This window comes from Limulus polyphemus, unplaced genomic scaffold, assembly GCF_000517525.1.
Source record: "Limulus polyphemus unplaced genomic scaffold, Limulus_polyphemus-2.1.2 Scaffold1048, whole genome shotgun sequence".
Lineage (NCBI taxonomy): Eukaryota > Metazoa > Arthropoda > Merostomata > Xiphosura > Limulidae > Limulus > Limulus polyphemus.
Window position 1 is genome coordinate 297,743 of NW_013666658.1, and position 13,719 is coordinate 311,461.

At 34.9% G+C, this 13,719-nt stretch overlaps 1 protein-coding gene across 1 annotated transcript in view; it reads right to left on the reverse strand.

Moving 5' to 3' along the window:
• The window catches only part of LOC106461863 (probable endochitinase), a 25,460-nt gene that overhangs the window by 8,543 nt on the left and 3,198 nt on the right, over nt 1–13,719 (reverse strand). The window contains exons 2-3 of the mRNA XM_022388940.1: nt 10,792–10,957; nt 5,559–5,633 (exon numbers count right to left, since the gene is read on the reverse strand). Coding sequence (XP_022244648.1) covers nt 5,559–5,633; nt 10,792–10,957 — 241 coding nt within the window. The remainder of the gene's footprint in view (nt 1–5,558; nt 5,634–10,791; nt 10,958–13,719) is intronic.

Genomic DNA, 13,719 nt, shown 5'->3' on the forward strand with positions numbered 1-13,719 from the left:
AACAACTTATATATCAAAACAAAACATTCATCAAACGAAATAGACTCCGTTCTTATCGATGGTGCTTTTCCATCTTACAATCAGGTTGTTAATGCTCTGATTAAAGAAATCAATTGGCTTTGAAGCAAAATACAAGTCGATGTTTTCTTTAACACCTTCCACATTTGCATACATTTTCCCATTAAGATGGTGTTGCAGCGAACGAAAAAGATGGTAATCTGATGGTGCCATATCTGGAGAATATGGTGGGTGGGGGAGAACTTCCCAACCAAACTCTATCATCTTGTGGTGCGTCAAACGTGCCATATGTGGACGTGCATTGTCGTGGAGAAGAACACCTTTCCGATTGACGAGTGAAGGGCGTTTCTGATGAAGGGCTTAATTTGAACGGTCCAGTTGCTGAATTTAGATCTCTGCATTGAGATCTATAGATTGAGGAGATCGAAATGAACTACTCCTTTGATGTCCCACCAAATGCAAAGCATCACTTTCTGGGGATGGAGTCCAGGTTTTGGGGTCGGAAGTGATTTTTGTCTAGGACTGAGCCATTGTTCTGTCCAGAAATGGTTCACGCGCATTACGCGCCAGAAGAGACGAAGCAACATTGGAAACGATGATCATTGGAGAGTTCGTGAGGCACCCAGACACCTTCTGCAACGTTCACACGTTCGTGAGGCACCCAAACACCTTCTTTATGGAGTTTTCCCATATTCCTTCGATTTTTAGGTATTGTTTCATGAGAGACATGGAATTTCAGGGCCACTTCACAAGTGTGTTGCCTTGGGCTAGACTCAACAAGCGTCAGAGCATCATTATCAATTCCAACATGTCGGTCCCTGCTATTACAGTTTTTTAAGGCCAATGTCACTTGAACGAAATTTGCTGAACCATTTTTGACACTTACGAACGTTCAAAACATTTCCATAAACTTCTTTGATATTCTTTGTGGCTACGGAGGTGTTGTTTTCCTTCTTGAATTCAAACAGCATTACATGCCAAATGTGTGTCTCGTCGTGTGGCATCACTAATAGGGATTAGAGTATATTAAACTTTACACATTATATAGGCTACACTAATGTGACGTTTAGGCGGTTCGCTTAACTATTGTTTGTTTTCTTGTTTTGAATTTCGCGCAAAGCTACACGAGGGCTATCTGCGCTATCCGTTCCTAATTTAGCAGTATAAACTAGAGGAAAGGCAGCTAGTCATTGCCACCCACCGCCAACTCTTGAGCTTTTCTTTTACCAACGAATAGTGGAATTGACTCACATTATAACGCCCCCACAGCTGAAAGGTCGAGCATGTTTGGTGTGAAGGGGATTCGAACCCGCGACCCGCAGATTGGGAGCCGAGTGCTCTAACCACCTGGCCATGCCGGGCCCGCTTAACTATTATACATGATGTACGTTTTTTTTGGGGGGGGGGTAATGAAAGTGCAACATTAATTTTTTGACGACCTAATACATATATTGTTTACATTCACAATGTTTGTCCATGACAAACATATTTTCTCCTAGAAAGAAAAAATTGTTTTAAGCACGAGATTAAAAAACAGAACAAAACATGTGCAACTGATAAAAGCTTAAAAAATCAGTAACTGGCATTAATAAAAACCAGAGGAATATTTTATCTTACTACACTTTCTGTGTAAGTCCCTACACTAGGCTTCAGTATTGCTATGAGTATATGTATTACAAAGCTCTCCATTCTTTAATATACACCCACATATTATACATATAATTCCTTGTTTATCATTAGTTTAAACTTAGCGATAAAATCATTTAAATTGTTTAAGACACTCTTTATTAAAATCGTTATCTACTACCCAATATTATTGTGTAAGTATGATAAAACCTGATTTAAAGACATACGAAAAACATGTTATGCAATGGGCTTGTTGGTTCAAATACAATTTTAAGTATTGCCATCTAGTGCACGAAAGCTACACTATACTTAAAAAATTAGAAAATGACGAAATGGAAGTTACATTAAGTAATATTTAAAAAATCATATAAAAGAAAGCCACATTGGGTTACTTGCTGTTTCTGCTGCGGGTAATCGAACTCCATATGTCAGCGTTGCAAGCTCGTAAATTTACCGTTGTCACACCGGGAACAATAAAATATTTGTTTGTAGTTAAGCACAAGGCTACACAATGGACTATCTTTGCTGTGTCTCCTACGTGTATCAAAACCCGGTTTTTACCGTTATAGGTTCGTAGACTTACCGCTAAGCCATTAGGTGGCTAGTAAAACAGACAAATAATATCTAAATTATCGTAAAGACATCTTACGGTTGTTTTTTTTTTAATTTTTAGCCAATTAAGCTGAACCTAAAACTAAATTATACATTGAATAACTAGTCTTTGGGACTGACAAAGACGAAATAATGATGGATTATGGATATCAGTCGTTCTAACTTTATTTTTGTTGTACATGTAAAAATGTTTTGATCAGATTAGATGTGATACAGAAAATATCAAAGTCATATGAAAGGTAATCCATGTAGAAATGCAGTGTAAAAATGGGTAAGATAATCGAGAAAAAATTGAAGAATACTTAATCATTTTTAAATGCAACCAGAAAAAGTTACAACATGAGTATAAAAAAGGGACCAACTTTTCTCAAGATTTTTCTGGTTGACTTATTGACTCTTACATCTTTAGAGGGTTTGTCCTATTATGTAATTTTGCTTTTAACTTAGCGGTTTCTGTGCATGTAAAATATTTTGATCAGCTGTTACTACCTTTTTCCAGACAAGCAATATCACTTACTTCTGTAACATTACAAGTGTTTGGCAGATGTAAAGTTCGCACTTCATAAAACAGATGTTTATACAGAGTTTGAGTATGTTATATCAAAATGATTTCGAAGCCTTAAACCATCGTTAAACTCCATGTCGCTTCGTTCGGTCATGATCTATCTGACGACCGTGTTTCTTGACGATAGCTTTGCAGCGTAGTTTCTATTGCCAAAGGCTCTGTCGTAAGGTTGTCATGTTCAAATCACACCATAAGCCATCTAGTGTACGAGGACGGCGGGTTCCCAGCCCTACTTTCAACAGTCCCTATGGAAGCGCATGAATACCCGTTTTATTCCCCTGGTGCTTGAGGTATGCAATGATTGAACGGGAGGGTATGACTGAAAGCCTTATCTTGGTGAACTATTACTTTGTTTCTGTACAAAGCCGATAATTCTATGTGGTATAAAGAGTCCAGAACATTGGTCTGATAGTACGCAGAGTTCACGATGACCCTTGTATCTACTCTCTTGATTTTTTACTTGTCCGTGGGCCATTATCCAGAAGTGACCCTGAATTCCTTCGAAAAAGTAGTGGGACATTCCACTTTTGGAGAAAAAAATCGCTCATTAACATGTAGAAAACAGTACGAGAGTTATCATTTTTCTTAAAGTAAACACACACACTTCATCGAGTGTCAACACATACTGCCATTTTCCTCCGGCTAGACACCGTTCATATAGTTTTCTACAGTAGATCTTACTTTCCTGAAAATATCATGAAAGCAACTTGTATGACTTGTGTCGAAGAAGGATTCCCAGAGGAAATTATCGACATAAGTGCAGCGTCTTAGACCAGTACGCCATTCTCTCATTTCTAAATTCCCAAATACAACATAGGCCTTTATGTCGTATGTTTTAATCTAGTGCCTACGAAAAGAAATTCGCCATTAAACTTATTAAAATGATATTGAAAAAAAAGTTTTAAGTGCGTGCTATAGTCCAGATCAGTATTTGCCAGAATAATTTTGTTTCGTACCAATTCTTCTTTGCTCACTATATGTGTTGCTTCTTCAACAATGAGAAGAAAAACAATAATTTTATTTATATATATTTTATATATGTAAATTTTTTTTTTATATATTTTATTTATATCAATTTAGAACAGGTAAGAAGTTGCTACTTTTAATTAATGTGATGCAACAATATTTATGTATGTTCAGACATACAAGAATAGTGGCAGTCCAGAACTTGGAACAGCCTATAATAATGTTTATGTATGTTCAGACATGTAAGATTGGTGGCAGTCCAGAACTTGGAACAGCCTATAATAATGTTTATGCATGTTCAGAATGCAAGATTGGTGGCAGTCTAGAACTTGGAACAGCCTATAATAATGTTTATGTATGTTCAGATATACAAGAATAGTGGCAGTCCAGAACTTGGAACAGCCTATAATAATGTTTATGCATGTTCAGAATGCAAGATTGGTGGCAGTCTAGAACTTGGAACAGCCTATAATAATGTTTATGTATGTTCAGATATACAAGAATAGTGGCAGTCCAGAACTTGGAACAGCCTATAATAATCCAGGCCTGACCAAATGTCAGGGTCGTGCTACTCCACCATTATAAGTCAATTGGAGTCGCTAGCGTGTCTCTAGATCTCTAGATTTATTAGACCTCGTTTTCGGAGGACGGTCAAAAGAAATTAATGTATTATTAGGAGTTACTTCGAAGTAGAAAGACTAGAGAACATAATTATATCATCTTTACGAATCGTTCTTTTTGGTCATTGAATACCTTTACCAAGACATCAACAACGCTTATAAAGCTATACATTCTGGTGGTGTGTTGAAGTTCTCCAGTTAATGTGCGTTTAAGGGTAGGAGTCATTTCTAATGTGTAACATCTAGCATATATAAATTAACGTTTTTTTCTTTTATATACGTCATTCGTCATTCTAACATGTAGAGTGAAAATGTGATCGTAAAAATAACTCTGAAATACGCAGAGAAAAAAAATAAAAACATTAAATATAGGGTGTTTGATATTTTCCACTGGAAAGGCACCTTAGGTAACACACAGGCTAAACAGGCAGGCCAAAGACCTTTAGTTTCAGTTCTAGTTGTTCTTGATTTGGAACTGCTGATCAGAGTGAGGGCGACAAGTTAGTTGTGCCTGCCGCCTACGCAGCTTCTCTTGGCCAAATAGTGAGATTACATGACAAGTAACTAAACAAAAATAATAGTTATTAATAATCATGTTAAATATTTCAATATTTAGTTAAAACCAAGAGTTGTTAAGAATTATATTTAATGACCTGGCATGGCCTGATGGTCAGAGCACCGATTCGCAACCTGTGGGTCTCGGGTTCGAGTATCATCATCGAAATGTACTCGCCCTTTCAATTGTGGAGGCATTATAATATGACGGTCAATCCCAATTTTTGTTGTCAAAAAGTAGACCAAGATTTGGCAGTGGATGGTGTTAACTAGCTTCCTTTCCTCTAGTCTATCACTTCGATATTAGAGATGGTTAACGCAAATAGCCCCCGAGTAGCTTTGTGCGAAATTCAACAAACAAATGAAAAAAGGTTTAGTTAAAATCAAGATTTATTAGGAATTATACTAAGTGTTTCAAATGAAGTGTTTCCCTGGTTAGTCTGCAGGCTTACGACGCTAAAAATTGGGTTTCGATACTCGTGGTGGGCACAGCATATATAGCCCATTGTGTAGCTAACAACAACCAACCAACTAACTATATAACTTACGAGTTTAAATGTAAATAATAATAACCACAATTAATTAAGAGCACTTACCTGCAAGTTACGTTTTCTTCAAAGTCACAAAACACTCGGAGTTCATCAAAAGCAGTTCCAGGAGGACAGTGAAAACTGTGAGAACAATCAATCATCATATTTCAAAAATATGTAGATTAATAAGGATAATGTGACTACTCTATAAGCACTAATGGTTCAGCTGAAATTGTCAATTTAATTGTGCTCACCTTAGTTTGCGGGTTTGTAACGCTAAAAGTTGGAGGAGTTGGATTCTCGAGGAACAGATAGATTTGTGATTAAAAACAACAAATCAAACCACAGCTGTAAAGCATTTTTGTGTTATACTTAAAGACATACATCTATTTCATAACATTACCCTATAGCAGAACATCAAATTAACGTTCTAGTATGTTATTGTATTACCATGTCTTGTCGTCAAACAATCTTCACGAACATTTGGAAATGCGATATTACTGTTGTTTTAAGCAAAGTTTTGTAGCTGCAGCAATTATTAATTTATCAGGTCCTGTTCATTTGATGAATATTTATTAGGCCAATGGTAAAAAATATCATTTTTCTGAGTTAAAAGATTGAAGTTGATAATAATCTGTCGTTAACTTGCAGCACACTTGTTACGCTATTTTTTGAATTATATGTATACATATATATATATATACAAAAGTGAAACAAAGTATGTACATTAGTTTTTCTATTGCAGCCAGCAAAATGACTGCCTGAAGTGAGATTCTGATACTGAAATTCTTACATAAGTAATAATATTTACGTTTTAATTCCTATAGTTACACAAGCGAAACGATATACCCAAACTACTTCTTTAAGGCGATCAAGAATTGTATCTTTTTTATATCATTAACAATGTTTATACTTTACTCAGTGTCGTTGCACTGTAAGTTTCAGTGTTTTCTGGCATTACGGCTATTGCTAATACCGTCAAAGAAACTCTTTTTAAAAGCATGCGTCAATATATGTTGTTGTGGTGAAAACATGCGTTTTTAGTTTCCATTTTGTATTTTACAATCGATTAAATAAACCATTTCAAAACAGATACCACTCAGATTTAGGAAGTCGATTTGGATGATAAACATATTAAGCCTAAAATTACCTTCGACGTGAATGTGGAAGAAGACCTGTGGAGGTAAATGCTGAAAATGAAAAATTTAATACTGGTAAGATGTTGTCATTATAGTAGTGTAAGTCCAACTTCATCCAAAAGGGGGTTTTTATATGTGAATTGAAAGTTAGAAAAACGGACGTGTTGAAGAACCTTATGGTTATACGTTCATATCAGGAAAATGAGTTTTTGAAGTAATTAAGAGGAGGTTATTTTGTTGACAAGTATAACCACAACAACTAAGGCCACAGTAAGAAGTCAGATGGTTAGGAAATATCTATACAGTCTTCTGTTACAGTTACTACTAGAGGGCGTTAGGGCTAAGACCTGCATGATAAGGTTAAATATTGTTTGTAAAACATGTATAGTATCCTTTAAAATGTCGAATTCAAAGCATGTATGTGTATCTCATAAAACGACATAGCTAGTTGTAGTATGACTTAAAGATATATCTAAGACTTCTTTTCCGACAAATTACCATGATGTCATTGTTCTCCTGAAGCACGAGTATTAAATTTTATAGCTCTTTGGTATAGCTGAGGAATGTAAAACATCCAGTAGATTGCTAACTAGGCAGCTCACGGTGAAAAAATAAAATCTCATATAAAATACAGTATCTAAGTTTTTGATCTTTTCGGGATCATTCAACATCATTATAATCTAAGAAACCCCGGGCATGTAGTAAAGGTGTATAAGTGTGATATAAATCTTGAGAGCGAAATAAAAAGATATATTAATAAAAGTAAAAAAAGGACCTACCTCACTAGTTGGACGAAGAATAAAGTGTAAAAGCTCTACAAAACTTGAAAATAAATATTTCACTAATACGAATAACTATTTCAATAAGATACGAAATGGGGTTATTTACAGTTTAAAGGCATATTTATAAAAATATATCTTAGGTTTTTATATAAGTTTAATAATTATCCAAGAACTACGGAGTTTTGATGAAATAGATCGGTGAAAATATGATAATAAGTTGAGCGAATAATGTTATATATTATAATGGTAATGTTCCTGATACTTCAAATGCTGTTCGGTTAAATGTATGTCGAAAAATAATATTACTGTCACTGTTATTAAAAAGTGTGAAAATATTAATATCGACATCAATAGTTAACAAGAATCATGGAAATAATTCATACTGTATCATTCTTATCAAGAATCAGGAAAACTATTAATATATTTCATATTGTATAATTTTTATCAGTAATCAGTAATACTGTATCATTCTTATCAAGAATCAGGAAAACTATTCATACATTTCATATTGTATCATTCTTATCAAGAATCAGGGAAACTATTCATATATTTCATATTGTATACTTTTTATTAAGAATCAGGGAAACTATTCATATATTTCCTATTGTATACTTTTTATCAAGAATCAGGGAAACTATTCATATATTTCATATTGTATACTTTTTATCAAGAATCAGGGAAACTATTCATATATTTCATATTGTATAATTTTTATCAAGAATCAGGGAAACTATTCATACTGTATCATTCTTATCAAGAATCAGGGAAACTATTCATATATTTCATATTGTATACTTTTTATCAAGAATCAGGAAAACTATTCACATATTTCATATTGTATAATTTTTATCAAAATCAGGGAACTATTCATACTGTATCATTCTTATCAAGAACCAGGGAACTATTCATATTGTATGATTCATATCAAGAATCAGGGACACTGTCCATACTGTATCATTCTTATCAAGAATGAGGGACACTACTCACATTGGTATCATACTTAACAAGATTTAGGGATGCTTCTGATATGAAATCATATTTTTAAAGTACTTCTAATTGTCAGAAATTACTTACCAAGGCTTTGCCCCTGATGAAAATAGGCTCTCTTGTCGAAAAAGTTTAGGATCTTATTGGTTTATTTTATAAATGTGATTTATCCATCTCATTTTGACCCTACGTTTTTCTTTACTATCACGAGCATATCAATATTTAAGGGTATTTCTGGCGCTCAGTCAGTATTTAGGGATAATTATAATAAGAGGCCATTCTTATCAAGATCTAGGTTACCTCTCATACATTTCCGTCCATACTTCAATGCTTGTCGAAGTTTAAGGATACCTGTAATTCACAGGTCATACCTATTCAAATTTAGGAATATAACTAATATTCAAGTTAAAGTTAATCCATTTTAATAATTTGTCTTCGCTTAAATTTAATCATGAGTTAATACTGACTTTCGATAACACGCAAAAAATTTCTTTTTAAAAAGTAATAATGCGTTAAGCTAATTGTTTTCATAAGTTGCATTACCAAAATGCATTAGAGAAAAGCGGAAAAGTTTCAAAAAAGGTAATAAAACAATGGTGGCCAGAAAGTCGTAAGCTATTAAATGGTGATTTTAGAATCTGATAATTTAATGTGAATTTTATAGCAATTCTTGGTGGAAAAAAAAACACATGAGATTTTGGTTCAGAATATCAAAATCAGACATGATTAAATGATACATTAAAAACCGTGGAACTAATTTGTTTTATTATTTAAATGTGATATATACTTTTATGCTCAAGGTAGTGTATAGTTTGACATTAAAACGCTACAAAACGTGTAAATTAAATACTACGAACTGAAACCCCCCCCCCCAAAAAAAAACCCTGTGGCACAGCGGTATGTCTGTGGAACTTACAATGTTTGAAACTTGGTTTCTTTACTCTTGGTGGGCAGACCACCGATTACCCATCATGTAAATTTGTGCATAATTACAAACAAACTGAACCAGAAAAATATTTACTTTTTTTTTGCCCTATTCTCATGTTTAAATTTTAACCTCTTTTTTTAAGCTTTGCGTATCAAACACAAGTAGAAATTTTGAGGACATGCAAAGGCCCGGCATGGCCAGGTGGTTAGGGCGCTCGAGTTGCAATCAGAGGGTCGCGGGTTCGAATCCCCGTCACACCAAACATGCTCGCCCTTTCAGCCGTGGGGGCGTTATAATGTGACGGTCAATCCCACTATTCGTTGGTAAAAGAGTAGCCCAAGAGTTGGCGGTGGGTGGTGGTGACTAGCTGCCTTCCCTCTAGTCTTACACTGCTAAATTAGGGATGGCTAGCGCAGATAGCCCTCGTGTAGCTTTGCGCGAAATTCAAAAACAATCAAGGACATGCAAAAGGCAAAAGCTCTGTCAAGGATGAGCCAAAATAAATAAAAGTACAAAAAAAACTTTGCTTATGAATATGTAATTTCTTTGTCAACAAAAACAAGACTTTAAATTAGTTACTTCAGTCTAATATCGCATATTGATTTCCACAAACTTTAACATCATTACAATTAGATACGGTAAATAACTTCATCTAAAATACCTCCACAGTATTTTTATGCTTTACACTCAAATCTTTGAACACTTTAGCACAAAGCAGATAGATCTGTGCTATTTGTACGGAACGAGGCCCGAATTCTTGCGTTTGAAGCTTACCGCTAAGCCCAATTTCTCAATCAATGATGCAAGTTAATTTATCTAATATTTGTTCAAAGTAATCAACCAAGGAGGACAAAACTTACCAGCTATACTGGACAGACAGATGGTAATGACAAGACTGACCAGCTACATCAGACAGACATATGTCAACCAAATGTTTGGTAATTTTAACTTTTTAACTATATTGGCTCTACAGTGACTGTATCACAGGAAAATACTCAACTTTTATTCAAAATCTCTGTGTAGCAACCAGTGTATAAATATTTATTATTGTAAACAACTGATAGCATTTACTTCAATTAAATAAACTGAGTTCTGTGCTTACATTTTAAATAAACTTTTTTCCTTAAAGATTCGTTGATGATCACATTAGCTCTTTTGCACATTCTGAATGCATATTTATTTTAATTACTCTGTGTAACACACACGCATACTGCAATGTAATAAAAAAAGGAAAATGCTTATAACTTAGACTGACACATTTGTTATAGCTTAATGTATTATACTTAGTCTTTAAACATTTAAGCTTAAATATGAATACGGTGTGGAATCGTTCTGAAAAATAATGCTGTTTTTTATTCCACCTCGTAAGGAAGTCTTGCATTGAAGAACCAAACCTGTATCTTTTTGTTTTGGTTTAATTCCAGACTTCACATATAATGTTTTATAAAATATTTGCTACTTACTTGTAATATTCGCCGTTAGATTTGCAGAAGTAAAATTTCCTGCATTTTCGAGCGACGTCACCTACATAGCCGACTCTTCCATCACAGCGAAATCCCAACTCATCCGGGTACTTATGTGACTGGGATCTGAATAAGTATTCCGTATTGGTACCTAAAAACAAAGTGGCTGGAGAACAAAACATAGGTGTTATTTCTTTCTTTTGTTTTAATATATTTGATATTTACATTAATTTACTAAGTTGTTCTTTATTTTGTTTCTGGAGGTTGCTCGTGGTCTCTCATCTGTTTTTTTTTTGTTTGCTTAACATTTTACAGTTGATGTGGTATTAAAGAGAGAGAAATGTTTGTTTGTTTCAGAATGTTCGCTCAAGGCTACACAAAGAGCTATCAGCGCAAAGCTGTCCCCAATTTTGAGCTGATAGAGTAGAAGGAAGGTAGCTATTCAACAGCACTTACCACCAAATTTTGGGTTACTGCTGCCTGACCGTAGCTATTCAACAGCACTTACCACCAAATTTTGGGTTACTGCAGCCTGACCGTAGCTATTCAACAGCACTTACCACCAAATTTTGGGTTACTGCTGCCTGACCGTAGCTATTCAACAGCACTTACCACCAACTTTTGGGCTACTGCTGCCTGACCGTAGGTATTTAACAGCACTTACCACCAACTTTTGGGCTACTGCTGCCTGACTGAATAGTGGGGTTTGGCCGCCACTCTTATAGCGCACACGTCCCGGCATGGCCAGGTGGTTAGGGCGCTTGACTCGCAATCTGAGGGTCGCGGGTCCGAATCTCCATCACACCAAACACGCTCGTCCTTTCAACCGTGGAGGCGTTATAATATGACGGTCAATCCCACTATTCGTTGGTAAATAAGTAGTCCAATCTTTCACTGTTAACTTGGGGACGGCTAGCGCAGATAGCCCCCCGTGTAGCTTTGCGCGAAATTCCAAACAAACCAGCTTATGGCTCCTAAGTGTGGAGAACTTTTCTGCGCCAACGGGCTGCAAACTATTTAGAAGAAATTGGGGTTTCTGGGTGTTTTATATACACATATCTTTTCTCTCTAACTAGCATTGTTATATCTCTTCTGAAAAACAATGTAGTTAGTTTGTAAGAGCAAACTAAATTGTTATATAAAGAGGAGTATAGCTAATATTCGTCGTGTACGTCATAAATTTCAAAACTGTTTCTCAAGTATAGAGAAATTCTCGCATAAACAGTGTTAAATCTCACGGAATAAATATCCTCTGTGAATTATTTTACGTTGTACACCTGTTAGGGAAGGCAATACCTGAAAAACAGCAATAAATAAAACAAAACAAAACAATAGATATCCTCTGAGTACTCTGTGAATTATTTTGCGTTCTACACCTGTTAGGGAAGGCAATACCTGAAAAACAGCAATAAATAAAACAAAACAAGATAATGCGACTCTAATCTGATGTTGTTCAACTCTAATTCTTGTTCGCCAATTATAAAATCATTATAAAGCTTTATTTCAGTAGACAGTTTTTGTCACCTTTGGAATGTTCTCAATCCACCGGAGATGGCGCTCTTTAACCTATTTTTCTTTTCAAGGTTTCAGGGTCAAACTGCCCTCTGTGGTTGTTGGTCATGTTGATTAATTTTGTGTTGTGTTGTGTATGAAATAAAGAAGAATAAAGATAGGTGTGGTGGTAGCTGTGCTTCGTTCTTTGTGCTGGTAGCTGTGTTTCGTCCCCGGAGTCTGAGAAGGTACATATATAATAATCAATCGTATACGCTACCAGTTTCTAGTAAAAGCCGCTGGCTAAATGACCTTATATAACTAAAGGTCTTTGACCGACTGATATTAGGGCTTGCTCGTTACTATATTGGCACAATATAAACGTTACCTGATTTAATACATTACAGAAAAGAGGCTACCAGGTTCCACGAAGCGTTTTCGTGAAAAAATAGCCCTTTTGCTCCCTCCCCCCTTTTTTCTGCGTTAGAAATAGAATCGTGTATCTTCAAAAATGGCAGCCTAGAAACTTGAGTTTATCAGTATCAGACCTGTAAGTGTATTCTAGTTTATAATTCAGTTATACTCAGCCGTATTGTATTGGTTTAAAAAATATAACGAACTGAAATATAGCACAAAATAAAATTAAAACGTGCTATGAAAATTAGTATTTTTTGTAGAATAGAGCAGAGTTTCAGAATTATTAATTAAATGTTCTAAACTGCTAACAATTGACAATCACCAAAACGCTAGCAAACATCTTACAAAAGCATGCTTTTTTAATTAATGTTTAGTCAGTAACAATGCATGACCATAATGCCAAATACGTTAATATTCATTCCATGTGCTATTTATGAAATATTTTTGCTAATGCATAAGATTTTAACGGGTGCAAAGTGCTTACGTTGCTCGATAAAAGCATGCGCACAATTTTAATGAATCCTAGCCAAGTAGCGAGCGTGAAAATATTCTGACTTCCATCAAACTTGAGGTGACCAGTAATGAAAGAAAACTGTTGGGAACAAGATATGGATATGTCCTTTTTTTGTCTGAAAAGAGTTTGTAACAAAGACAAAGCATAGCGATAAAAATCGCTGAAGGTGAATAAGATTACATGTTCTGTATTAATGTCACATATCACTGAGCGGCCAAGATTTTTTGTGGATTATTTGTTTGATTGCATACCAGATTATGCGATATCAGACGTCAATGCTGGGTGTGTTTTTCTACTAGATAATTCTTTAGCCATGTACGTAATAAACGTGAGAATAATGAAACGCAAAACAATGACTGCAATGTTTATTGCGATCGTAATAACAATAAAATATAATTACAAGTACCACTCAAATGAAACGTTGTGTAAACTCAGGTTGACTCTTGCTAAAAATCTGTTATATGTTTAATCTTAAAAACTAAAAAAAAAATATTTTTTTAAACAAC